At 43.2% G+C, this 26,814-nt stretch overlaps 1 protein-coding gene across 1 annotated transcript; it reads right to left on the minus strand.

Moving 5' to 3' along the window:
- Positions 1-4,586: 4,586 nt before the first annotated feature.
- On the minus strand, positions 4,587-26,300 carry Fnta (farnesyltransferase, CAAX box, alpha). Its single transcript, XM_052751903.1, has 9 exons — positions 26,064-26,300; positions 24,375-24,460; positions 20,420-20,534; positions 18,134-18,238; positions 14,029-14,155; positions 11,290-11,438; positions 7,249-7,311; positions 5,438-5,609; positions 4,587-5,207 (listed from the first exon to the last, which is right to left on the minus strand). The coding sequence occupies exons 1-9, from the start codon at positions 26,261-26,263 to the stop codon at positions 5,091-5,093; spliced, it is 1,134 nt and encodes a 377-aa protein (XP_052607863.1). The 5' UTR covers positions 26,264-26,300; the 3' UTR covers positions 4,587-5,090.
- Between the last annotated feature and the right edge of the window lie 514 nt (positions 26,301-26,814).

The following is a 26,814-nucleotide window of genomic DNA, read 5'->3' on the forward strand; positions in this document are numbered from 1 at the left end:
CCCAGGGCCTCATGTTATTCTTACGAAGTGGAAGCCAATAAACCAGAGATTTCAAGAAGAAAGGACGGGGGAGGGGACTTTCCAGAAAGATGGAGCTGACCCCTGCAACTTCTCCTGCAAAGCACAGCTTCAAGGTCAAAACAGAATCAATGCCACAGCTGTTTGTGGTGGATCAAGGAAGGCCAGAATTTGACCCAGCCCGAACCTGGTCAGGATACATCTTTGTTCTGTTTTCTTCTGGCCTGAACTCCATATGGCTCTAAACCTGGAACTCTTCTGGCTAAGCATAGGGCAGAAGGGGGCTGGAGAGATGGCTCAGAGGTTAAGAGCACCGGCTGCTCTTCCAGAGGTGCTGAGTTCAATTCCCAGCAATCACATGGAGGCTCACAGCCATCTGTAATGAGATCTGGTGCCCTCTTCAGGGGTGCAGGCATACATGCAGGCAGAACACTGTATCCATAATAAATTAAAAAAAAAAAACAACAACAACAAAAAACAAAAAAAAGGCATGGAGCAGGAAGGACAATTCCTAAGTCAGGAGAGGGAGGGAACCCCACATTTGTTCTGCCTTTTCTCTGTTCCCTTACCAGCCACCCGCAGCCACTTACATCCCAGCAGCCAACCAAAAGCTGGAGCCAGAACCACCAGCCTTCCTTTCCACCCAGTGGAACTGGACTCCCAAGAAGCCCAAACCAGCCTCCCCGCGCCCCATGCCCGCCCTGCTGCATTGCTGTGGCACAGCTGTGGAGATGTTCTCGTGTTTGCTTTTAAGTGGAGATTTGTCTCTATTCTTGGGGACACATGTATACAGTGAGTTAAGGTCACATCCTCCCCCACTTCCCTTCTCCACCCCTCCCACCTTCCCGACATGCCCCCTCCCAACTCCAGGTCTTTTTCCTTCTCCTGTTTTCATAGACCGCTGGCTTCACCCTCAGAAAAGATTCTCCCTCAAAAACAGCTATTAACTGGCAACTGCTCCTCAGTGAGGGAATGGGCCAAGAAAGCACCCCCGAATCTATGCTGGAATTTTAGTCGGCTTGGTCTTGTGCTGTGAGTTCATGAGGGCAATAGCTATGGCATGTCCAGAAGACAGCATCCCACAGCACTCCCCCATCCTCTGGCTCTTATATTCTTCCTGCCTCCTCTTCCTCTGCCAGGGTGGACGTGTGCACAGTAAAGATGCCTCATTTAGGGGTGAGCACTCAGTCTCTACTCAGCACTTTGTGCTGGGCTGACTGCGTTGACTGCGTCTTGATGGTGAAACTAGAATCTGGGTTTCTGGCCCGAGAACTGACATGGGTTCTCCGTGAAAAAGGAAGTACTGGATATGCTGGGTGTGGTGGTACTTGCCTTTAACCCCAGCACTCAGAGGCTGACTGACCTGCACGTGAGACATCTGATTCCAATCAGCATAAGCCACTTTGAGAATGAGGCTAATGAAGAGTGTTCTACTCATGCCCAAACTAAAGCTGAATGAGGCACTCATGAAACTCTTGAAACAAACATTAAAATTCAGATTACCAGTAAGGGGCTGGGAGGATGGTTCAGCAGTTACTGTTCTTGCAGAGGACCTGAGTTTGAGTCCCAGCACCCATCCTGGATCACAATGCCTAGCTCTGGGGGAATCCCAGGCCTCTGGCTTCTGTGGGTACCAGCACTCATATGTACATACCCACACACATAATTAAAGATAAGACATCTTTTTAACAAATGAAATTCCCAGTAAAGAAATGCAGGAAGTTGAGAGACAAACACAGATGTAAGAGCAGAGTGGAGAGGGCAGGAGCAGTGATTATGAAGACAGACTAAGAGAGGCAGCTCCTCTGCTCATGAGAGGCAGGGTCTGGCTGTCTCTTAGCCTCTGGAATGCTGGAATGACAGGCGTGTATCACTAAGCCTGGCTGTTTTTGTCACGGCAGAATCTCACTTGGTTGCCTGGATTGACAATGGACTTGTCGTAAACCCCTGCATTCAGGCATCACAGGCACATGCTGCTACACCTGGCACATTATGCTTCTCACACAGTCCCAAAGAGCTTTGTTGAGTCAGCAGCCCCCAAAAAATGTTGGGTCATTGATGGTAATTTCTGAGAATAAATATTCTTATACATCCTAGTTTCTCATACTGTATAAAACTCTTATAGTCGAGAATTTCTCTAGGTTGGTTTGCTTTTGTTCTTTCAGGGGACAAAGCTTGCTATGTGGCCTGGCTGGCCTGCAACTCAATATGGAGACCAGGTTGGTCTTGAACTCACTGAGATCTGCCTGCCTCTGCCTCCTAAATGCTGTTATTAAAGGCAAGCACCACCACAACTGACATTGAGGCTATGTTTTGTTGTTTTTATTATCTATGATTGATATAAAAATGTATTATATAGAAATGATAGGATAAAAAGGTAGATTATTGAATCTACTCTAAAAAAGAGAGATATAGAAATGATAGCATAAAAGGGTAAATTATTGAATCTACTCTGAAAAAAAAAAGGGGGAGAATATAGATATGATAAGATAAAAAGGTAGATTATTGAATCTACTTTTAAAAAGCAACTACTAGTTTTAAATATTTACATTGGGTTGGATTTTTGTATATTGTGTACAAATTATGTACATTGATACAAATTGTGATTTTGTTAGAAAAAACTGTACATATATTTCTAATCTTGTTCAAGGTATTGTACCTATACAGTTCATTTAACAATGTAATTCAATTTTCTCATCTTTGAAAGTTATTACCAACTATTTAGGACATAAAGAAATGCAGGTTAGTAGTTAGTCACCTATTACAATCAAACTTGTAGTCAAGTTAGGTATGTTTTCAAGGTCAAACAGATGTATTTTAGATAGACAGGTCATCTTCAGAGATCTATAGAATATGGCATTTAAGATGTTTTAATAACTAAACATTTTGTTATTTTTTATGACTATGAGACATGTCTGCTCCTGGCAGCACCAATCTACCTCAGAGAAGATGATGGGCATCGAAGAAACTCCTTATAGAGTTTACTTTCTTTATGGTAAGTTAGCTACTGGGCGAGAAAGTGCCCTTGCCTCGACTGCTGACAGGGTGCTGTCCAAAGGGACAAGCAGGACACAAAAGAGAGGACTGCCTATCCTTGCCAAGACAAGGTAGGAAGGCCCTTCAGAAAATCCTGCTTCACAGATAAGTCTGAGAGCTGCTAGGCCTGTAGGCCAAAGATGGATGCCCCAACATTGCAGAGGAACCTTGGGTGACTATCCAGGCAGCCGACTGTTTCTGTCACTTATCACATTTTTTGGAAGTCGCTTGTTTGCATTTCCTGCTTTCTCAGTCAATACTATTTCCTTCTCAGGTCTCTGAAGTGTTTGAAGATGACTTGTCTATCTAAAATATATCTGTTTGACCTTGAAAACATACCTGACTACAAGTTTGATTGTAATAGGTGACTATTAACCTGCATTTCTTTATATCCTAATTAGTTGGTAATATTAACTTTCAAGGACTAGAAAATTGCATTACATTGTTAAATGAACTGTACAGGCACAATACCTCGAACAAGATTAGAAATATATGTACAGTTTTTTCTAACAAAAATCAATCTCAAATTTGTATCAATATACATAATTTGTATATAATATACAAAAATCCACTCCAATGTAAATATTTAAAACTAGTAGTTGCTTTTTAAAAGTAGATTCAATAATCTACCTTTTTATCTTATCAAATGATGTTGCTGAAAAATACAGATAAGGTATTTTAGGTGAATTTCAAATACAAAACTAGAGATTTGGGAGACCTACAAGTGACAAATAATGATGTAACATGTTAAAATATTAAAATGTTAATAACGCTGTAATGTATTTTCTGTACTGGAAGTATTTCCCAAGTTCATGTGGAGAAAACTCTTCACGGTAATCTCATTAGCTGTGGTTTGGTGTTCTAACACTGAAATCCTTTATGGACTGCTGCTGGAGCTAAAGACTAGTCCGAGCCAGTCTAAGGCCTTTCCAGCAGGTGGCCTCAACGGCAGAAACAAAAATCCGAGGAAGTACATTTTCAGAGCCTTTGAAGTTCATTTCTACCTATACTGCAAGTTCTCCCCACTCAAAGTGTTAGCTCAGGTACGCTTCCGAAGAAGGTGCCACAGACCTGGAGAAGGCAGCCGGCACTATGGTTTCATTCCTCCTACGGCAGTTCCCCAGTTCCAGTTCAGGCAGCAGCAACTGTATTACTGTACAGCATGGATTGGGATAGTCTTCTAGAAGATGAGGCAATGACTGTGAGCTATCAATGTTGAATACGTGCACAGTTTAAATTATCTTGAGTAGATTTTGTTGCTTACAGCAAAAAATGGACCAAGTCCCATTTTAACAAGTTTACATTTCCCTCACCACCAATTTTACAGCAATATTTTCTTCCCTTTTTTTGCGTCATTTTTTAAAAATAAGGCCACACTGTTTTCTGAGCTGGCCTGAACCTCTCTATGCAGTCCAGGCTGGCCTCAAACTTGCAGTAACCCTCCTGACTCAGCCTCCCAAGCACTAGGCTCCTTGTTGGTTCTAAACTGCTAGAATGCCCCTTGTATACAGTCAAAAACCAAACGACTAGGGTACTGTCCTTTATAGATCCGTGTGATTTTATTATAAAACCCTTCTTTTGGCATTAGTTGGTTACAGTGATAGCAAGATACCGTGAGCGTGGCACAGCAGCTCTAGTCAACAGCTGCAGTCCCTGTTTAATGCACCAAGACTGAAGTCACCGCAAACCAGTAACAGTTCCCTTCAGTCACTACCAGCACAAAGCCTTGTACACACACCTTCTGGGAGGAGTTGATTCTACGGGACTGGATTAAATGTTGGGAAGACTACCAAAGCAGCAGTTCCTTTATGGGAAGGCCTTTACACCCCCTCCAATGACCTTGCTTTACAAGAATTGACTTCTTAGAGCTAGTCTGAAGAGCATCAGCATACAGGAGTATCCTACTTAGTTCTTGTTAAAAACAGCACCTGGGCAACAACTTTAGCGCACAGGCAAGGGATGGTCGCTCAAGTTTTCGCTCCTGTGTTAGAGGTCCTTGGAAAGAAAGCGGAGTCCGCTTCGTCCGACGCTCACTGCTATACATTCGTTGGTATGTCCCTTTCTCTGCTGTGTTTACTCTGAAGGGATCTTCCAATGTACCTCCAATATTCCTTTCTTATAGTGTCCTTTTCTTTAGCTAGGATCTCACATAACTGCAAAGGAAAAATAAAAATGCATTCAAGTGAACGTTATAGCTCAACCTCAAGGACCTATGGTGATTTAACGTAGGTCCCGTGCAGATGAGACTCCGTACAATGGTTACATTACCAACACAGTGCTGCCCCAAAGCAGAAACAACCCGAGAAACTGTCAGAAGTGGGACCAAGAGCAGTGCAAGGGCAGAGCCGACTCCAGGACACTGTTCCACATGACGACGACTCACCTCTAGTGCTTTATTAAGAATGTCCTCCTTGTTGTCACATTGGTTCTCTAGCATGTCTTCATAGATATCCACAAGAAAGGCAATTAGGTAGGGGGAACTGTGACTTGGTTGTAAATCAAGCAATTGATTTAACAGATTAGGGTATCTGGAAAGACCTCGATCCTGCAAAATCCTACAACAAAACAGAACTCCACTGTGAGAGAGCACACACAAACAAGAGAAGGAGAAAGAGAACTGAGAAAAAAGAAAGGGAAGACCTGTGAGGAACAAATGAGGCTGGGGAGAAAAAAGAACTGTAAACTATGTGGGCTTATCAAGGGCGATTTAAAGTTGAGCAAAATTAATTAAAAATACAATGAAGCTGGACTGCGGATGTAGTTCAGTTGGCAGAGTGCCTGCCTAGCATGCACAAAGCCCTGAGTGAGCTCAATCCCCAGCATCACAGAAATGAGGCATGGTGATGCATGCCTATAATCTCAGCATTTGCTAAGTGGAGGGAGACAATACAAAGTTCAAGGTCACCTATAGCTTCATAGTCTGAGAACAGCCTGGTAGAAATGAGATCACTTTAAAAAGTTTTAAAACTATCATTTATAACTTAAACTGCTTGACGTATACAAAGCAGAAAAGAACCCTTTTTTTGGGGCAATGCTCAGAACTTTAATGAGTTTTACTTATCAAATGAGTGTCAATGATGTGTTGGGAAAAACAAAAACAAGAGAACCTTGTTTCAGCCAAAAGGAAAGCATCCTTGTCCCCAGGACAGAACAAGGTCCCTGGGTACCACTGTGAGGAGGGGTCTCAGAATGCTGTATCTGGTGAAGGGAAGGGGCTGAGCCTGGCACAGTGCTGGGAGAGGGAACTGGGCACAGCACCGGCCTCACTCTTTGAACTTCCACTCTTGGGGACCAGGGTGCAGTCATCGCCAGGCCCGACAGTCTAAACAGCAGCCACTAACCACTATCCTGCAGATGCTGCAGTTCGGCTACCCAGAGCCAAGTGCCACACCATTCCAGCCCTTAATTTTCACCTTCATGGCAGCGGGGCCTGTGACCTCCAGCTAACTACGGGGCGCTCCGCCCTTCCGTTGCTTCTGCTTGGGAAGGTATAAAAACGACCGTGCCTTGTCTGGCTCCTCAGAAACCAAGAACTCTTTCTTAAAGTTATAAAGAAAGAAAAGAGCAGGAGAGACGTCCCGACTCTGTTTGAGACAGTTCTTCAAATCTTCAGCTATCTAGGGGACCACAGGTCCTGGTGCCTCTCCAAGTGTGACTGGGCCCCACGCCATGCTCTCTGGGCACATCAAGGGCCAGGCCTGGGAAACCTTCTTATTTTAAGAGTAAGACTTGTCACTGGACACTGGCAGTAGAAAGGTTGGCCACCCATCGGAGTAACTTGTCAAGTTTACTCTGTCCTGCTGTACTGAGCCCACAGGAATACACATGAGTGTGTAGTCCATTCTTTGACATAAAGTCTAGAGGCTTCAACACTCAGAAAGTAAAACGGCTAGAGGAGTTATAAATACTATTAAAATGCACCAGCACTTCCTGTGGACTGCTCTAAACGCTGTTGATGTGTGCCTGGAGGTGAAAAGAGGAAGGCAGAGGGCACGATGCCTGGGGATTACCATAACCGTGCTCTGCTTCTACTATTAGATGGACCGACACAGGCAATCCTTAGCACTCTTCTAGAACCTGGCTATGCAGCACATTCCGTGATGTTGCTGGCAGCCCCCTGGCGGTTCTCTTATGCACAGCCCTCCCCCCACCCGGCGGTTCTCTTATGCACAGCCAGTGAAGACAGCCTCTTACCCTTTCAGGTAGTTCCATGCACTTTCGTTGTGTGGTACTAGTCTGATCATTTCCAGAGTATACCTGAGAGGAAAACAAACGCTATTTTAGAAGACCAGACTTGTGCTTTCCTGTTTCCCTCCTGCCAGGCACTCACTTGGGTCCTCCAACGGATCCTGGTACCACTGGAGCTCCTTCCCCACCAACAAAGGAATGGGGTTATGGGTTAACAGAGTGACTGCTCTTCCGGCTTCCCAGCACCCACATGGCAGATAGAGCACAACCATCTGTAACTCTGGTCCCAGGGTCCACGGCCCTCCGTTGTCGGCTCCAAGCACTGCATGCATGTGATGCACAGGCATACATGCAGACAAAACACGCACACACACAGAATAAACGGGGTTTGGTTTGTTTTTCAATTATATGGAAGGGCTGGAGAGATGGCCTGGTGGTGAAGAGTGCTTCCTAATCTTCCTAAGAACCTGAGTTTGGTTCCTAGCACCCATGCTGGACAGCTCACAAACATCTGTTATCACAGCTCCAGGAGACCGGAAGTCATTGGTCTCTGCAGACACCTGCACACATGTGGCACACATACACAAATAAAAACGTAAGTCTTAAAAGATTTTACTTTGGAGTGGATCCTTAGTACCACTAAATAACCTTAAAAATATATTGAACATTTTTCCTTCTGAAGTAAATGTTAGCTAAAAACAAGGAGATTTATTTTTTTATTGGTACAGTAACCTGGGGTGGTGAATCAAAGATCAACTTATACCTAAGAAATCTGACATCATCTTAGGAGCTAGAAGAAATGGCAAGGAGCTGGATGTGGTGGCACACACCTTTAGTCTTTGCACTGGGGAGGCAGAGGTAGGAGGATCTCTGAGTTCAAGGCCAGCCTGGTCTATAAAGCAAGTTCCAGGATAGCCTGGGCTACACGATGGACCTGTTGTGGAATATTTAACTATATAAAGATGTGTTACATTCATTTATGCTGCAGAATATTACTTTAACTGTGTAACGGTGTGTTACATTCATTTATGCCGCATTTGTTTAATGATGTAAGGATGTGTGTTTAATTATGTAAAGATGTGTTGTATTTGTTTCACCTTGCCTGCCTAAGGCACCTGATTGGTCTAATAAAAAGCTGAACAGCCAATAGCTAGTCAGGAGAGGGATAGGAGGGGCTGGTGGGCAGAGAGAATAAGTGGGAGAAATCTAGGCTTGAGAAATGGGAGGAGAAGGCCAGGGACACACCTGGGGCCAGAAGCCACACAGACACAAGAAGCAGTGAAAGTACGAGACACAGAGAGAAAACAGGTAAAAAGCTTGGAGGCAAACACAGAGGAAGAGAAACAGGTTCGGTATAAGAGCTAGCACGAATCAAGCATAAACTCAGACTGAGCGCTGTGCACGCCTTTAATCCCAGCACTTGGGAGGCAGAGCCAGGCCCAGGACAGGCACCGAAAAAACTACACAGGAAACCCTGACTCAAAAAAAAAAAAAAGTCTCCCTGTCATGATTTGGTGGCCCCAAAGAAAAAGTCTGGTACAGAGATCCTGTCTCAAAAACAAACAAACAAACAAAAAAACAAAGCTATGGAATTTACAGATAAAAATGGTCATGAGTATATAAGACAAGATTAATAATAAATTACAATGCAATGCAACTATTCCAAAATCTCAAGCAAGACTGGTCCCAAGTAATGTAGGTCAAGTATACTTAACCTACAGTAGTAGACTATGCTTGCACAAAAATATGGTTATGATCTAGCAAATAAAAAAAAAAGAAAACCAGTGTGGTGGCACAGGCCTATAATTCCAGCTCTCAGAGGTGGAGGCAGGAGTACTAGAAGCTCGAAAATCCTTTCAGTCCATATATTGAGTCTAAGCCCATCTGTGAGAGATGAAACGTGTCTCATAACTAAAAACAAATACAAACAAAACCCCTGCATACACACAAAAAACAATACCTGTAGAAAAATGTTGTGCATAAAATGTTTGCAAATGTATTTACAAAGCTTGGAAGGATATACATAATTGTAGCTTATTCTAGAGAGAATTAAAATCTTTTTACAATTTTTCACTTAGTCTTTTTTTTTTTTTTTTTTTTTAGTAAGGTTGTAGACAGCAAAGGATGACCTTCAACTTCTGATGTTTCTGCCTACATCCCCTAAGTGCAGAGGATACAGGTGTGCACCGCCCCACCACACTTGGTCTCATGCAGCGTGGGGATCAAATCCTTGGCTCTGCAATGCCAGGCAAGCGCTTGACCATCTAAACTATATCCCACCTCAAGAATAAGAAATCTTGTCTTAACTGACCCGAGTTAGCGGGAGCTCATGGACTCTGGACTGACACCTGAGGAACCTGCATGGGACTGAACTAGGCCCGCTGAATGCAGGTGACAGTTGTGTGGCTTGGGTAGTTTGTGGGTCTCTGGCAGCAGGACCAGGATTTATCCCTAGTGATGAACTGGCTTTTTGGAGCCCATTCCCTATGGAAGGTATCTTCTCAGCCTTGGTCCTGCCTCAGTTTGATATGCCAGACTTTGTTGACTTCTCTGAGGAATGGATGGGGTAGGATAGGAATAGGGTGGGTGGGTGGGGGAGCAGGAGGAGGCGAGGGAGGGGGAACTGTGGTTGGTATGTAAAATGAAAAAAAAAAGCACTTTTAAATACAAAAAAAAATCTTGTCTTTAAACTTACTTAGCTCAGTATAATTTTCTCCCATAAATATACTACACTACTTTTATAATATAAGGGGGAAAAGGGTAAAGAAACTACAATCAGATCTACATATCTACCTATAGTTTCAATAGTTAAAATTTTAATACTATAAATTCTTGATAAACACATCTATCACTAACATTTTTGCCATCTTTAGGGAATTTGCCTTAATTAGGGCAAACTCAGATTCTTGTTTATTTCTCCTTAACAGCAGAAGGCCACTGATCCAGTCCTAAAGGGTGAGGAGACAATTATGTACTTTCCACATGCTTAATATTCAGTATTTTAGTTCTTTTAAAAGCTAACCCAATGATGACATTTTCTCTTCTTACATCCACTATTTATTTGGGTCAAGAACAGACTCTTGAGTGTGGTGGTGCTTCCCTGGAATCCTAGCACTCAAGAAGCTGAGGCAGGAAACTCTCAAGTTCGAGACCAGCCTGGGCTACAAAGCAAGACCCTATTTTAAAAAGGGGTTGGGAGAGTTGGCTCAGAGGTTAAGAGCAGTTGTTACTCTTGCAGAGGACCAGTGTCCACACAGTGGCTCACAACCTTCCATAACTCCAGTTCCAGGGGATCTGATGCCTTCTTCTGACCTCCATGGGCACTAGGTACACCCATTATAAAGAGATATACGTTTGGGCAAAATACTCATACACACACAATAAAATAAAATAAATCTAAAAAAAAAAAAAATTTAAAGCCAAAACAAAAGCCAACAATGCTTGCTGAAAGTGTGAAATAGACACTGAAACCAAATGAACAAGTAAGGTTATAAGGGTAGAGACTATTAATGTTTATCGACATAAAACAAACTCTCTTCTCCTTGCAGCTTTACATACAGCACCTCTCAGTATGCGCTCCGTGAGTGTGTGACTTTGCCACAAAAGACATTTGGTAACACCTGGAGTCCTCCTTGTTTAAGGCCAGGAGTGTCGCTCCACACCTACAGTCAGTCAATGGACAATGCGACTTCACACTTGTCCAGCCAAAAACCCGACATGAGAATAACATGGCATTTGGGAACGACTATCTAAAATTCACAGGTTTTAGTGAACATAGATCCAGAACGAAATCTCCTGGCATTATGAAGCTGGATTTCCTCATAATCTCTAGAAGCAACAAGTCAAGGAATCAAGGGACTGCAACACAGAGATGCACCATATCACAAGCAAACTCATCCTTGACATGCTGCTTCCCAATCTGCCCCGTCTGAATGCCCTAAGGGCAGGACCAGGGGAAGCCTTGACCGTGCAGCAGCTGAGTGCCTGAGACATGACAGGCACTCATATGACATTTTAGTGAAGGAATGAGTGAAGCACAATACTAACTGGACTTCTCTCTCCAACACAGCACGATCACTGTAGCCAGTGGTATTAGAAATGACGAAGTGTCTTTGGTTCCAGACAGAGTTATTTCTCACATCCTCTTTGAGAAGCTGGTCTACATACTGTAGCTCATTATCCCAAAGTCGAAATTCCTAAAAGTTAAAAAAAAAAAAAAAAAAAAAACTAGTTAGAAATGGTCTATTATTTATAAAAACAACAAACAAAAAATAAGCAAAACGTTCGCAAAGCTAAGAAGGTAGGGCCGAAGACAGGGGTTATCACACCTGAAGAGCAGCCTGTGATCCCAGCATTCGGGGTGTGGAGGCAGAAGGATTAGAAACTCAAGCTCATTCTCAGTCATGTAAGTTCAAGGCCAACCTGAGCTACATAAAACACTGTCTCAAAACTCAAAGGAAAAAAATGACCATAGATCCCAAAGACACAAACTAAACAAACAGAAGTCATCAAAGAAAATTTAGAGGGGAAAACAAACAAAACCAACAATAACCAGATTCAATAGTAAAAGCCTAAGTAACTTTACGAGCACACAAATTAATGTAATTTGGTTAATATCTAACAAATAAAGAGTAGCACTACAAAATGTGTATGTAGGTGGGAGTGGGAGCGCATACCCATTATCCCAGTATTCAGGAAGCTGAGGCAGGAGGATCAAGAGTTCAGGGCTACCTTGGGCTACAGATTGAAACCTTGTCTCAAAAACAAAACAAACAAAATACATAAGTAAGTTTTTAAAAGCAAATACATGATAAAAATTACCTTAAAATACATGTAGAGAAATCCACACAATTGTACTGAAGTTTTACTTTATGGTTAGGGCATTTTGAAAAACCTAATATATTTCTATTTCTTACTTGACACTCGTAAGAGTAAGAATTCCAGTAAGCTGGTTCCTGATTTTAAAAGTCACATTGAAAGTAAGAAACTAAGAGACCATTTTGGTGACAAATTCTGTGCTGATGAATGATGGAGAGTGCTATTTGTGTGACCATAAACAGTAAGCACTCCCAAATATTGCTGATTATCCCCACACGCCACTGATTGAGAAACACTGGCTTACATAATTTATTGTTAATTTTTTTTCTTCATTTTTTAATCTTATGTGTAAGAATGTTTTGCCTGCAAGCATGTCTGTGTACCACATGCATGGAGGCCAGAAGGGGGCATCAGATCCGCTGAGACTGGAGTTACAGACAGCTGTGAGCTGCCATGTGGGGCTGGGAATCAAATTTAGGTCTCTGCAAGAGCAGCAAGTTCTCTTAACCACTGAGCCTTCTCTCCAATCCCCGTCTTACACGATTTTAAGGATGTGTATGTCTCACTTTCAAACTGAAGACATGATCTACTTTCTTTTTTTCATTTTTTGTTTTTTGAGACAGGGTCTTATGTAGCCCAGGCTGGCCTTAAATTCTTGATTCTCCTGCTCCTATTTTCTATGTGCTGGAATTATAGGCATGTACCACCACACCTGAGAGGACATAGTATCTCTTTCCATTTTATTTAGCATGAAAAATGTACAGATTTTCTTCAGTTCTCATAATTCACTTGTCTCTTACTATAGTTGAAAATAATCTCGTCTTCTAAAAATTGGATTGGAAACATGAAGCCATACATATCCAATGTAAAAATAGAAGAAACTTTCGTTAGAGGAACTTAAAAGCTACAATGTAACTGAAGGGTCTCTTGTACTCCCTTCATTCGGAACCTCTGACAATTCAGTAAAAAACATAATACATGAGGTAGCTTTTCAAAGTCAATGGTGATACTGTATTTAAGTCGTTATGGTATGTAGACAGACATGTGTGTCTATTTGTGTGTGACACATAGCTTTATGTAATTACAATTTTCTTTTCTATTTGCTTTTGTTTTTGACAGGGGGTCACACTATGTCTCCCTGTCTGGCCTGGAATTTGCTATGTAGACCAGAGTGGCCTCAAACTCAGAGATCTGCCTGCCTTTGTCTCCTTGAGTGCTAGGATTAAAAGTGTGAAACTACCATAACCAGCTGATTACAGTATTCAGTATAAAAATAAAAATACTAGGGCTTGGGGTACAGCTAAGCTGGTAGATTGCCTGGCATGCACAAAGGACTGGGTTCAATCCCCAGTAGCACATAAAACTGAATATAGTGGTACGTTCCTGGAATTCCAGCACTTGGGAAACAAAAGCAAGAAGGTAAAAAAGTCAAGACCCTTTGAGTTACATAACAAGTTCAAGGCCAGCCTGGTCAACATGAGATTCTGTTTGCCCAAAAATGACTTTTTAAAATTAAAAAAAAAAAAAAAAAAAAAAAAAGATACTGAATAGCTTCAGAAAATGTATCCTATCCCTAATTAAATATGAAGAAATTTAAATGTTTAAATAAAATTTTAAAAACTGTGATGGCATGGGGACACATGCCTTTAATCCTAACACTTAGGAGACAGAGTCAGGTAGATCTCCGGGTTTGAGGCTAACCTGATCTATGTTCCAGGACAGCCAGGGTTACATAATGAGACCCTGTCTCAAAAAAAGATAAAATGTAAATCTAATCTCGACTTTCTTTCAATTTACTATTACTTTTCTTTAATATGAAGTTATTGGCTAACATAACATAGAGGTTATAAAAGGAAACTGGCATGAAGGATGCCAGGTTTCAGGGATCTTAACAGGTTTCTAACTGTACGCGCACAGTACCGTGAGTGCTCCGTTCCGACGCACCCTTAGACCTCAGAAAGGCAATACCTGAATGACCCACTGTCGGTGCTGCCAGGCGTGGTAGTTCTTTGCATCCTGATTAAGAATGTCGGCAATGAACTCAAGCTCTTGAGAGGGATCTTTCAGCCACTCCACTAGCACTCTCCTATGGTGCCTGTCCAAAGAAGAGGGGGAAGCTTAGGTTAACTCAGAACTGACACATGGCCTCACGTGCCCCCCCAGGTGACGCAGAAGGGCATTCCAGAGGTACAATCTCAAGACTGCCAGAAAGAGGTTAACCGTGACAGGGAGTTCCGGCACACTGGAGTTGAGAGGTACACAGTGACAGATGTACACAAGCAGGGATCGAGGACACAGGGATGGCTTCTCGCAGGCCAGACTTGCAAGTACAGTCATCCTCTCACAGCCTGAACTTTTGTTCAGGAATTCTAAAGCACCGCATACAGATGAACGGGAGATGTGATACTAGTCCACCCAGTCCAATGATTCTCTACTTAAAACTAGTCAGTTATCACTATGTTCAAAATGTCACCACACAAGCGACTTTTCATTTTACCAGTTTGTAGCAGGACTTACTTCTGCCCTAGAAAATCTGTAACTAGGACAAGTTACAACTCTGTCACAAGACAAATTTCTGTGTCAGGAAAAGACTTGTGTTTTATACTGGGTTCCATTTTTAGTTTTCCTTACTCTAAAAAGTTAAACACACCCAAGAATCTAAAATGCACTGTGAGCCTTGGTAGTTAGCGCAACACTAGAGCATTTGCCTAGTATGTGTGACTCTGGGTTCCATCCCTACATGACTAGGAAAAAAGCAGAATCACCGTGGTAACACATACCTGTGAATAGTCTAGAAAGACCCCTGATGTATACACTATGAACTGCATGTGTGTGAAATGTACTAGAATAATACTGACCTTTAAAAAACCCATTACAGTATTTATATACGAATGAGCAGGAGTGACATGAAAAGGGTAATTCAATGCCCAATTAATAATCTACACTACTTGGATGAAAAACTTAAAAACTCATCTCACATACTATGAAGGCAAGATACTATCAGTAAGAAAATCCTAGGAGGAAAGATTTCTAAATTTATTATTAGAACTCCCCAAGTCACTGGCTACTACTAACATTTTCTTTCTCAGGTTTCTGTAAGTTTTACCAAACTGACTTCTCAGAACAAAACAATAAAACATTCTCCTGATACTCTGTGATCTAAAGACTAAAGAGAGGAATACTTTACAGCATAGTTTCACGGTGAGAACTTAATAAAAGGACCAGCTGGGCATGGTGGCCTTCAATCCCAGCACTCAGGAGGCAGAGGCATGGTGGACCCGAGTTTGGGGCCAGTCGGTCTACAAAGTGAGTTCCAGGACAGCCGAGGCTGTTATACAGAGAAACCCTGTCTTGAAAATCCAAAAACCAAAACAAAACCAAAAAGGACCAAGTAATCAGGGTACAGGACTTGCATTCTCATCTTATATTAGAATGAAAGCCAGCAGTGTGGACAATTTAAAATGTATTCTAGCCGGGCGGTGGTGGCGCACGCCTTTAATCCCAGCACTCGGGAGGCAGAGCCAGGTGGATCTCTGTGAGTTCGAGGCCAGCCTGGGCTACCAAGTGAGTTCCAGGAAAGGCGCAAAGCTACACAGAGAAACCCTGTCTCGAAAAACCAAAAAAAAAAAAAAAAAAATGTATTCTAAGTAAATACTGACGGGTGCTCAGCAGCAGCTGGCTGGATCTGTGTTCCGGTTCTCATAACACTGGGTGACAGATGCTAATGACATTGTCTACAGTATCCAGACAAGGATGACATATCTGTATTTTATTGCTCTTCCCCATTCTAATCTTTATCCCAACCGTGGTCCAAGTTCTCAGCTTCTTTCTTTGCACTAATCCATCCCTGGCCACAAACATGCATGGGCCAGAGACTGAGCACAGGGTACTAGGATGCTGAGCACACACTCCACCACTGGCTTCTACTGTCAGCTCCCACCTGTCTCCTGCCCTTGACCCATTGGTGCCCTTCTGCCAGTCTGCTCCCTGAGTTCATTCTCCCTGCACACCCTCATCACAGCTGTGATTTCACTTCCAGGAAGCAGACGGTGCCCCATATCTAATCACCAACTCATGCTGACCCCACAGAGAGCTTCTTAGCTCCCTTTAGACAGTTAGTTTTCCATATCCTGTCAAACCCTCTTGCCCAACACTGACTCCGTCCTTCTTCCCAAAGTGCAGCTTCTAGGATAACAGCACCACTGTTCATTCACTCAGCTGTCACGCCAGCATGCAGATGCTCTGCTATTTCCTACGTTAGCTGTTTCCTGTTGCCGTGACAGAACACCCACGACCACGGCAACTTGTAGAAGGGAAAGCCGGTGGATGTGGTCTGATGGCCTCAGGGAAGGAGAGGCCATCACTGTGGGGAGGTACAGCAACAGGCGTGGCAGCTAGAGCAGTAAGCTGAGAGCTCCAGCACAAAGCAGAAAGCAAACTGGACATGTCGAGTCTTTAACTCTCCAAGTCCACCCCAGTGACACGCTTCCTCCAACACCACCACCTCTAACCATTCCCAACAGTGCCACCAAATGGGGACCAAGTGTCCAAGTACACGAGCCTATAGGGGACATTCTCATTCAAGCCACCACACTGCCGTAAGCTTCAAAACCGGCTACTTTTCTAATTCTTGTCCCCAAGTCTATCATCCTTTCTCCTGCAGCTGGACCACATCTGGTGACCTGCCTCTTCAACCTCCGCAAGTGCAGTCACCTGAGCCTCCCAGACCGCAAACCTGTTACAGCCCACCCTCCGCTGCTGTCACCATAAACCTGCTGCAGTTTGGATCCTGACTATGATTGTGGGAAAGGCTCTGCCCCAGCCTGTTGAGCTGCTCGGAGACGGTGGCACCTTTCGGAAGGAGGCAGGGCCTGGTGAAAGTTAGGTCACTGGGAGTGTGCCCTTGCAGGGGATGTCTGGACACCAGCTCCTTTGTCTCTCTGCTTCAGCTGCTATAGGAAGCAGTTTCCTTCCCCACAGATGCCCACCATAATGTAGGCCTCAAGATTGGCCCAACATCAATGGGCCAGCCAACCATGGTTTGGAGATCATGAGCCAAGTGAAAGCTTTTCTCCTTACAAATGATTACCTACATGTTACCGTGACAAAAAGCTGACTAACACACCTTCTAAGACACAAATCTAATCACATCATCTTCTTAAGTAAAATGCATCACCAGGAGTAGTGGTACATGCCTATCTATAACCCCATGATCATCACAAGTTCAAGGCCAGCCTGGTCCACATACTCAGTTTCAGGTCAGCCATGGCTACACAACAAGGACCTGTCTCAACCCCCCACAACGCCTGTCCACATAAGGAAATTTCCACTATGGTCAGCCCAAATCCGTATCAATGTTCATGAGACCTTTTATGATCACACTCTGAGATGTCTTCTAGTCACACGGAATTATTGCACGTCCCTGGGCACATGGCGCTCTTTCATTCTTCTCGTTTTTTCCCACTACCCCCACCACTCTCACCCCACCACACACACAGGCAGAGTGGCAGCGGTGTCTGCTCCCAGGTCCAGTCTCTGCGAGCAGCACCACCCCAACTCTAGTCCTTTCCTTCCGTTATCAGTGTCCCTGCACCCCGGTGAGAGGAGTTTGGTCACTGGGAGTGTGTCCTCGCCCGGGATGTCTGGACACGAGTGCCTTTCTCCCCACCATAAAGATCCCTACACTACAAACCATGCTATCTTGTGGGAGGAAGTGCTACAAACGCACCCTATGAAAACCTTTACCATCATGCTTCTCACAATGCTCCTAAAAATAACTGGTTTTGTTACTCACTTTCACCTTTAGACCGTTTCTAGTTTCTCTGTATCCACAAGACTAATACACATTTTCAGTTAAACAAATGAAGTATCAAATATACAAGTTTTGATACTGACTAGAAAACAATCTTCAGATTTCTACCACTGTAGCAGTGCTGCTCCTGAGGTCACAACTTACAACCACAGGAGGCAGGAAACAGTTTAGTGTAAAGTACTAAGATGATAACGAAATCTCAGCTCCCAGGGACCAATGCTGTTAGCAGAGGGACAGACGTCCTTCCTGCTTTCCTCTTACCAAACTTGATAGTTTTTGGGCTGCTCCTCAATTATTGCAGTGATATAGTTCATTTCCTCCTGCAGATCCTTTTGAAGCGACCGTAAGAGAACTCTCCGAAAATGCCTAGAGCAAAAACAACAAGCGTTCAAACTCTCATTACTCCACACAAGTTGCCTAGTAAGCAAATCAAACAAAGCTACAAGACAATAATACAATATACGGACAATAGTCTGGTACTTATTTTACACAGCCAAAAAGTTAGCAATCTAAGAGCTTATAATTGTTCAAATTCCTGCATCTAGAACTAGAAGAAACAAGCATTCCATGTGTAAACAGAGAAGCACACAACAAATACAGAACAGAGAAAAAGTAAAGTTTTGAGCTTTAAGGAATGGGAAGACAAGTAACTAAAATGTAATTTTCAGGTAACATTCTGGACTCTGGCATTCTGTAATTAAAAAAAAAAAGACATGTTCTTTTCTAAGAGATAGTTTGCATACATACACCAAATAGTAATTCATTACAAACATTATTTCTGCATAGATTTTGATTGATAATAAATGGTAATCTTTTGACAGCCTTTATCATACAACCATCCTGTAACTCCAGTTCCAGGGGAGCCCAATCACTCCTCTGACCTCTGAGGGAAACAGGCATGCATGTGGTATACAGATATACATGCGAGCAAAACACTCATACACACTAAAAAAAAGGTTTAAAAGAGGAATAGAAATCTTCTCCACAACAGCGGCTAAAAAAAAAGGAAATTAATTGCGAAATTCTGAAGGAAAAAGGCTTCCAATGTAGAAATCTGTTAGTAAAGTTAAAGGCTTTAAGACAAAAGAAAAATTTAAATGAATCTCAAACTTAAAAAGAAGATTTTTTCATGTATTTAGGTGTTTTGTCTACACGTATATCTGTGTGCCGTATGTGCACACAGGCAGAAGAGGCATAAGACCCTCGGGAACCGGAGTCACAGATGGTGGTGAGCTCCCACGGTTGCTGGGAACCACATCCAGGTCCTATGTGAGAACAGCAGCACGTCTTTAATCTCAGCACCGAGAGGCAGGGGCAGGCAGGTCTCTGAGGCCAGTCTGGGCTACAGACAGGGTTCCAGGAAAGCCAGGGCTACATACAGAAACCCTGTTTTCAAAAACCAAAACCAAAACCAAAACCAAACAAACAAACAAAAAGTTTCTTAACCACTGAGCCATCTCCCTAGCCCATGTCAAACACTTATATCCACACAATCTTTTCTAAGCTTTCTTCTACTCAAGGATGTTCTCTATAGAATGGGAAAGTAAATTAACAAAAAATAGTTGAGTGTGATAGTTTATACCTTTAATCCCAACACTGAGGACAGAGTGCGTGTGTGCAGACACAGACAGATTTCTGTGTGTTTATGGGCAGCTTGAGCTGCTTGATCAAACCTTGAGGGTTTTTTGTCTTGTTTTTATTAAAAATCAAAAAACAGTAAAAGACAAAAGATTTATACAGTAGAATAGATACCAGAGTATGACACGGTCAGTAGTAAAGAAATATTTACATGTCACAGAGTCTGGGAGAGGAATTCCTTACTGGCACATAGGAAACTAAACCAAACAAAAACAGAAATCTCAGCTGGACATGCAGCTCAATAGACAGCATGCTTGCCTAGCATGCATGAAACGGGGCATGGGGGCAGCACACAGATGGAATTTCAGCACCCCAGAGTGGATACAGCAGTATCACAAGTCATCCTCAGCAACCTACGGAGCCAACCTGGGCTATATTAGACCTGTTTTGGAAAACAAAAACAGGGCTGGTGACACCAAGCCTAAGGACCTGAGTTCAATCCCTGATACCCACTCAGTGGAAAGAACTGACTCCCAAGGGTGCTGTGATGTGTATGTGCATTGTGCACACACACAAATAAACATAAGTTAAAACAGTAAAACAAAACACCCCCTTCAGCAATCCATTAAAGAACATGGATAGCAGGAAGCATAATTCATTTGCTGTACAAAGTGCACTGAATTCTGCAGCTTTCACAGAAAGAATTATGTCGACAATGCAAAACAAACAAACAGTAACACAGTGTTATCTGGTACACAGAAGTTAATTCAAGAAAACGGGAATGGGACTCTGGTCGCACAAAAGAATGGGGCAGAGATTGTTGGTTTTCATTCAACAGACTTTAAGACAAATATGTGAAATATTATTTTGATGAAAATTAAAATTCAGTTAAAAAAGGAGTCACTTGGACTCAAACATGAGCCCTGCAAGCAGTAAATATTAATTTACTGTAATAAATCTATCACTTACCACACTGTATAGTTGGCTGCGTTTAACTCAATAGCATCCCGGGTGAGCTTAAAGGCTCGTTCACTTCTTTCATCGCGCTGCAGGACAGCTCGGAAGTAATCATAAACATCTCTAACTGGAGACAGAGCACACAAGCACATCAGGGTCACTTCTGTTTAACACTAGCACCATAGTTTAAAACCCCACCACAGCCGGGCGGTGGTGGCGCACGCCTTTAATCCCAGCACTCGGGAGGCAGAGCCAGGCGGATCTCTGTGAGTTCGAGGCCAGCCTGGGCTACCAAGTGAGTTCCAGGAAAGGCACAAAGCTACACAGAGAAACCCTGTCTCGAAAAACCAAAAAAAAAAAAAAAACCCACCACACTTACATGTATGTTACCTGCATGTGTATCATTTACACCAGGAAGTAAGTACAGTCAAATAGTTGGCTGGTTGGGCTGTTTTATTATTGTGTTATTAATTTTTTTGAGATAATGTCTCATGTATACCAGGCTGGACTCAAATTTGCTATATAACCGGGGCTGGTTTAGAATTCCTAATCTTCCTGCTTCCCAAGAGCTAGGGTTACAGCAGAGGCAAATGACCGTGAGTGCCACTCAGACAATACTCAACATCACAGACACAATGCATGAGCTATGTAAGTCTAATCATGCTTACCACACGTATTATAGGTTAATGTCAAACTAAATCTCCCAAATACCTTACGTAAAGTTCATGTTATAACATCTAAATCTTCTTAATGGTTATATAGTTCATAAGTTTTGTTTTTAATCTATTTCTCTCTGAGATATACAGGTGGTTTCCTTGATCTTGCTGTTCCAAAAACGGCTGCATATTTTAATAGCTGATATTCCTGGTGCTGACTATGAGCCAAATGCTGTGCTAGTGTGTGTAAGAATTCACTCTCTCTAAAACAGTGCCTTCACTGTCCTCATTTACATTTTCTATGGGTGCTGACTACAGAGGAGTTAAATCATGTGGTCAGAGCAGAGGTCCAGGAAGATGAGCATGCCAGAGTTTAAGACAGGTGGCCAGGTTCTTAACCCTAGGTACACAGCCTTTTAAAAAAAGACGTTTTTATTTTCATTTAGTGCGACTGTGTGTGTACTCAGGTATCCATGGAGGCCAGAAGAGGGTGCCAGAGCTCCTAGAGCTGGAGTTAGAGGTGGTTATGAGCTGCCTCAGGTGGGTGCTGAGAAATGAACTCAGGTCCTTCCTTTGCTCTTGTCTACACTCCATCTCTTTGGCACTTCCCTTATACCATATGAAAGAGTGAGCCCAGAATGTGTATTAGCAGCAGCACTTGGGGGCTGAGCCATGGCTCAGCAGTTAAGAGCATTTGCTGCTCCCTCAGAGGCCCTGGTTTGGTTCCCAGCACCCACATCAGAGCTCACTACCCCCTGTAACTCCAGTTCTAGAGGTTTCTATGCCATCTTCTGGTCTCCTTAGACACCCCATGAATGTGATGCACAAACACACATACAGACAAAAAATAGTCATCTATATAAAAGTAAATCTTTTTGTTTTTGTTTTTGGGTACAGGGTTTTTCTGTGTAGTTTTGGTGCCTGTCTTGGATCTCGCTCTGTAGACCAGGCTGGTCTTGAACTCACAGAGATCCGCCTGGCTCTGCCTCCTGAGTGCTGGGATTAAAGGCATGAGCTACCACCGCCCAGCATAAAAGTAAATCTTAAAAAAAAAATCTTTACCATTCAATTTTAAGAACCGAGTACTTTCTATTTTTACAGCTATATCACACTGCTTTCCAAAAATGCTAGCCATTTAAAAACTACTATGGCCGGGCGGTGGTGGCGCACGCCTTTAATCCCAGCACTCGGGAGGCAGAGCGAGGCGGATCTCTGTGAGTTCGAGGCCAGCCTGGGCTACCAAGTGAGTTCCAGGAAAGGCGCAAAGCTACACAGAGAAACCCTGTCTCGAAAAAAACCAAAAAAAAACCAAAAAAAAAAAAAAAAACTACTATGTGCCATAAAAATACATAGAGTTTAAGACAATTTCAATTTTAGACATCACTTTATTCATAGGTCAACATAAGTTCTTTCTTATTTTTCATATCTTTTATCCTTAATGATAATAGATTTCTTATTTAATGGCCAATGGACTTTCATTTTCTGTGGCTTTTCAGTTCATTTTTTTAATGTGGTCTCCTTATTCTTGTCTAAGAGTTCCTTACCAAATTCTGATTATCAGTCCTGCTTTTCATAATGCATCTTTTCCCATAATGTTGTTTGGTTTTTAGCTTACGGTTCTGCTACTGTATAAGTTTTAAACTTTGGTATATTTGCCTTCCAGTTTTTGATAGGTTTAGTTTACTGTGCTGGTTACTCTTTTGTCAACTTGACACAGCTAGGGTTATCTAGGAAGTGGGAACTTCAACTGAGAAAATGCCTCTGCCCAGCACTCAGGAGGTAGAGGCAGATGGATCTCTGCGAATTCAAGGCCAGATCTTCATAGTGAGTTCTAAGCCAGCCAGAGCTAAAGTAAGACTCTGTCTCCCTCGTGCCCCCAAGAAACCTTACAAATCTCAAAAAGTTGAGATTTACATTTCCCCCATCACTAGTGAGGTAAACATTTCTGTGTAAATAGTTCTATTTCTTCTAAAAATATTAGGTTGAGATATTTCAGAAAACATTTTCATATAGTTATATACCCTAACATTTTCCTTAATAGAGTACTTTATATCCAATTTTATAATGCCTTCATCACAATAAGAACTAAATATTATTTTCTTTGCTTATCCTGTTTACAGATGGTTGACAATGTCTCTTGACCACAGGCAATCAAATCCAGGGGCCTAGCACACATCCAGTAAGTTCTCTACCAAAGATCACTCTCTCATACTTGCATATAGCTTATTTTTGTTTCAGAACATTAATTCATCTTTAATTTACTTTCATGTTCATTAAGATATGAGATAGTGATATAATTATGCTTTTATCTAAATACACAGCCAACAGAATTAAGCCATTCATGAAAGCATGAAACATGCTTTTTTTTTTTTTTGGTTTTTTCGAGACAGGGTTTCTCTGTGTAGCTTTGCGCCTTTTCCTGGAACTCACTTGGTAGCCCAGGCTGGCCTCGAACTCACAGAGATCCGCCTGGCTCTGCCTCCCGAGTGCTGGGATTAAAGGCGTGCGCCACCACTGCCCGGCGAAACATGCTTTTTAATCACACATTAAGGCCTCATCTATACTGATGACTTACCTTTAGTACTTATCCCTTCTTATTTCTATAGCAGTCTGACATACTAGCTGTCTGGTACTACATTTTCATACCTGATATATGGCAAGCCCCATACCATTGCTCTTCCTTTTCAAACATTTCTTACCATAATTTAATAATCAGCACTTGAATAAATAAATGCTTTTTGCAAAAAAAGAATGATCTTAAAAACCAAAGTATTAACCGAGAGAAAAAATATATATACACATGTGAACATAAACACATACAATTCCAAAAAGAGCATTTCATCTCTCTACCCTTTCCTAGAAGAACAATCAACATTTGTATGACCTCCCATTTACAAAACAGTTCACAGTCATGGTAAGAAAAGGCTACTTTGTCAAAGAAAAGTTCAGTACATACATTTCAATTGCGGCTAGCACTACATAGCTAAAATACGTTTTAAAATGCTGGCACTTGAGCAACTAAAGCTTGTTCTAACTAAGACAGTAACTCTTTGTTAAACTTTAAATGCAAATTAAAAGCACAACCACACAATAGCTATTATGTATTATAACATAACATTCACTACTTAGAATATCTCCATTCCTTGAACAAAATATTAAGACAATGACAGAGAAAATAGCATTCCCTCACCAGAAGTAATTCAGATTCTCATTAAAGAAAAACCTCTCACTTTTCTTGCTATGTGGCTGTAAATTTTCAACTCTGTTAGAAGTTTAACGTACAGAGATTTTCCTAATCAACATAAACTTACACTTTTCACTGTAGATGATCTGCACCACTGGATTGGGGCCGTCATTCTGTGGGACTGGGTCTATATCAGCCCATTCTGCCCTGTCCCTGAAAACACACAAGTTCCCATCATTATACTCACACACGTTAGAAGAAAAGCAATTCTAGTGGTAGTGGTGTTGTTGTTTAACGACACAATCACTCATTCAAACTAGTAACTTACTGAGATCTTAACGTAATGACTGGACTCTTCCAGGCCAACTTTGTTTTACATCTTAAACTCTTAAAAATAAAATGAAAGCCACCTTTGAATTCAGAAAAGTAAGGGGCAGGAGAGATGGCTCAGCAGTTAAAAGCTGCCTGTTGCTTTTGCAGAGGGCCAGAGTTCAGTTCGAAGCACCTACATGAACTTATAAAAGTTATGAAATGATGAAATTTCATAATGAAGTTATGAAATTATAATTCTAGTTCCAAGAATTGTGATGCCCCTTTTTGACCTCCAAGGACTCTTGCAGCTACATAAGCACAGACATACACCCAGGCACGCAGGCATACACAAAATAAAATACATATGGCTCCAGTGGATACTGGCAGAGTGAGGGGCCTGAGGTGTGGGAAGATGCCTGCCTAGCACGCATGAGGTGTGAGAAGGCTCTGGAATCTGACAACTGCCTTGCAATATTAGCTTTACAACTTCCTGTGTGACATTAAGAAACTTATTTAATCTCTCCAGATGTCCGAGTCTCTTCATCTATAAAATGAAGAAGATACCATCACCAGTCAACTTTGGAAGGCTGTTTTGAGGATGGGTAACAGACACTGAGTACTTAAAACACGTATCGCATACTGCAGGCATTCAAACAATCCAGGGAGTCGTCTCCAAACACCACCACAATGGAAACAGACACTTAGATGAGATTTCCATGAACTGCCCAGCGTGACCATCCTTCACTTACACTCTTTTCCTCTTCTCTATACTAACCAGCTACGGACAGCAAAGCTAACCTTGAAACTGTATCCCTTATGTAAGAATACAGGGGAAAGAATGGCCCATATGAAAGCTATAACCTGGAGAGGGGCATGGAAAACAACGCCATTTAGTTCCCGAAGAACATAATTCACAAATCAGAAAAGTTCTGAGAGTTAGGGAACCCCACAGCCAATTTGAAGTAACTCAGCTGCAGAAACCGTTGCAATAATGGCTTTCACTCATTCATAAAAGCACGGCAAATGAGTCACCCGAAGGGTTCAGGTAGAACTACAGAAGGCAGCAGTTTTTGACAAGGAGCTAGGGAACACAGAAAGGAAAGGACAGAAGGGAAGGAGCACAGGCGGTGGCCGAGATGAGGGAAAGGCAAGAAAGTTCTCTCCACTCAGCAGAAGCCATGGAGAGCCCTGACAGCGTTTCTGCCGAGCCCACCTAGCCTCAATTTAACTTGCACGACCCCGCAGCGAGCTACCAAAAGTGCACCTTTCCGACGATGCACGGCGGTCGGATCAGGGCGGCACGGCGGGATCACGGAAGTGTCACCGCACCCTAGCTTCCCAAGGAGAGCGCCGCCGCAGCAGCCTGCCCGCACCCGGGGGGCTCAGCGGACCCGGAGGGCGCCCCCGTCCGCCCGGCAGCGGCGTCGCGCGCACCTCGGGCCCCGGCAGCGCCGCTCAGCCCCGGGGGGCCCCTCCGGCGCCGCGGCCCGCGGGAGGGCGTTACCTGTACAAGACATAGGTGGGCGAGTCCAGGCTCAGAAACCCGTCGTCCATAGGAGACGCCGCCGCTTCCCCGGCCTCGGCCGCCATCTCTTCTTCCTGCGGCTGCTGCGCTGGCGGCGGGGGAGGCGGGGGCGGCGGCTGCTCCGACTGTCCGGCCTCGCCGCCTGGCGCAGATTCCCCGACCCCCTCCGTGGCCGCCATCTCGCCTCCGTCCGCAGCAGAGGGGGTGGTGGAGGAGGCCCCGCCCCCTCCGCGGCCCGCCCCGCCCCCGGCGTGGCTTACTTCCGGTTCCTCGGGGCCTACCATAGAGGCGTGGGGTAGAGGGCCCGGCCGGGAGGTCTGGCCTGGCCAGTCTAGCTACTGTACTCGCTGCCCGGGTTCCAGGGTCCCGTCCTGACTGCAGGGCTTCGCAGAGGCCTTTAGGTGTGTTTTGAGAACCAGTGCTGTTAGTTGCTGTTTCCTTCTTCGGGTAACTTCTCTTTATTTCTTTGCTTTTGTTTCTTTTTCAACGCCCGGGATGGAACCCAAAGGCTTGCACATGCTAGGCATGTGCTCTACCATCGAGCTACATCTCCAGTCTGCAGCCGCTCCCTTCTTTAGGACTATCTTTGGAGTGTTAGGAACTGCACAGGGTCCACAGCCAGCCACCTCCCTTCCCTTCAGGGTTCCACTTTAACCTTGAAAGGGCCTTTATAGTCATTCACACGTTACATGTTTTTCTATGCTAGGGGTTTATATAAAGCATAATTTTA

The sequence above is a fragment of the Peromyscus californicus genome, unplaced genomic scaffold (assembly GCF_007827085.1).
Source record: "Peromyscus californicus insignis strain IS unplaced genomic scaffold, ASM782708v3 Scaffold_23__1_contigs__length_62951481, whole genome shotgun sequence".
NCBI lineage: Eukaryota > Metazoa > Chordata > Mammalia > Rodentia > Cricetidae > Peromyscus > Peromyscus californicus.

Bases quoted from the DNA above. Each gene is read 5' to 3' on its own strand.
- Fnta (XM_052751903.1), bottom strand. From the start codon at position 26,263: ATGGCGGCCACGGAGGGGGTCGGGGAATCTGCGCCAGGCGGCGAGGCC. The intron at 7,312-11,289 runs GTTAGTATTGTG...TTTTCCTCTCAG, and splicing joins GTGTTGGAGAGAGAAGTCCA to GTATACTCTGGAAATGATCA. The intron at 5,610-7,248 runs GTAAGAGGCTGT...GTTTTGTTGTAG, and splicing joins GCATGGAACTACCTGAAAGG to GATTTTGCAGGATCGAGGTC.